Here is a 603-nt window from a genome sequence, read left to right as displayed (position 1 = left end):
AATATAATAATCTACAATTCATTCAAATCAGTTGTATGCAATTATCATCAGTGCGATTTCTGATACAGATATTGAATCACTCTATTTTCAGAAATTAATCATTTAGTCTTTCTGGCATAAACTGATTAATAATAAATTTTTTATCATTTCTGATCCAGTTTTGAAGAATTGAGCTGCGAAGCGCTTACCTAACGATGCTTCAGTCAACAGGATAAATTTATCTGGGTCAAGATCATGCGTTTTGTCTAATACTTCCGGTCCGATCAAGAAATCAACGTAGGGATGGACGGCCGTGCCGGCGGTATACTTCTTTGCCTTTTCATTTTTAAACAACTCTTGGATGAACCAAGGTAATTCGACTCTTTGATCGTCCAGCGCCAATATCACGGTGTTATGTTTGGAGTTGGCAAGCGTCGGGCCAAAATTTTCCGCGATCCATTCACCCATCCTGTCCGGAGTCCATCCCATGGTATTAAGGGGATCGAACGGTATGATCGTGTTTATAGGTTCGTTACCCGAGGAAACCGCCCATACGTCTATTCCATTCTTTTTATACTCATCCAGAAATTTTAATAGATAGTCGGAATACAGTTGGTAATACTC

At 39.1% G+C, this 603-nt stretch overlaps 1 protein-coding gene across 1 annotated transcript; it reads right to left on the bottom strand.

Annotated features, from left to right (window-relative positions):
- Positions 1-87: 87 nt before the first annotated feature.
- On the bottom strand, positions 88-600 carry LOC108631157 (glucosylceramidase-like; the record flags this gene model as incomplete). The annotated part of the gene is made up of 1 exon (XM_026818656.1): positions 88-600. A coding segment is annotated over one exon (498 nt), but the record flags the coding sequence as incomplete, so codon positions are not given.
- Between the last annotated feature and the right edge of the window lie 3 nt (positions 601-603).

Source organism: Ceratina calcarata, unplaced genomic scaffold, assembly GCF_001652005.2.
Source record: "Ceratina calcarata isolate Rehan_Ccalc_2016 unplaced genomic scaffold, ASM165200v1 scaffold8295, whole genome shotgun sequence".
NCBI classification, from domain to species: domain Eukaryota; kingdom Metazoa; phylum Arthropoda; class Insecta; order Hymenoptera; family Apidae; genus Ceratina; species Ceratina calcarata.
This window is presented reverse-complemented; position numbering and strand designations above follow the sequence as displayed.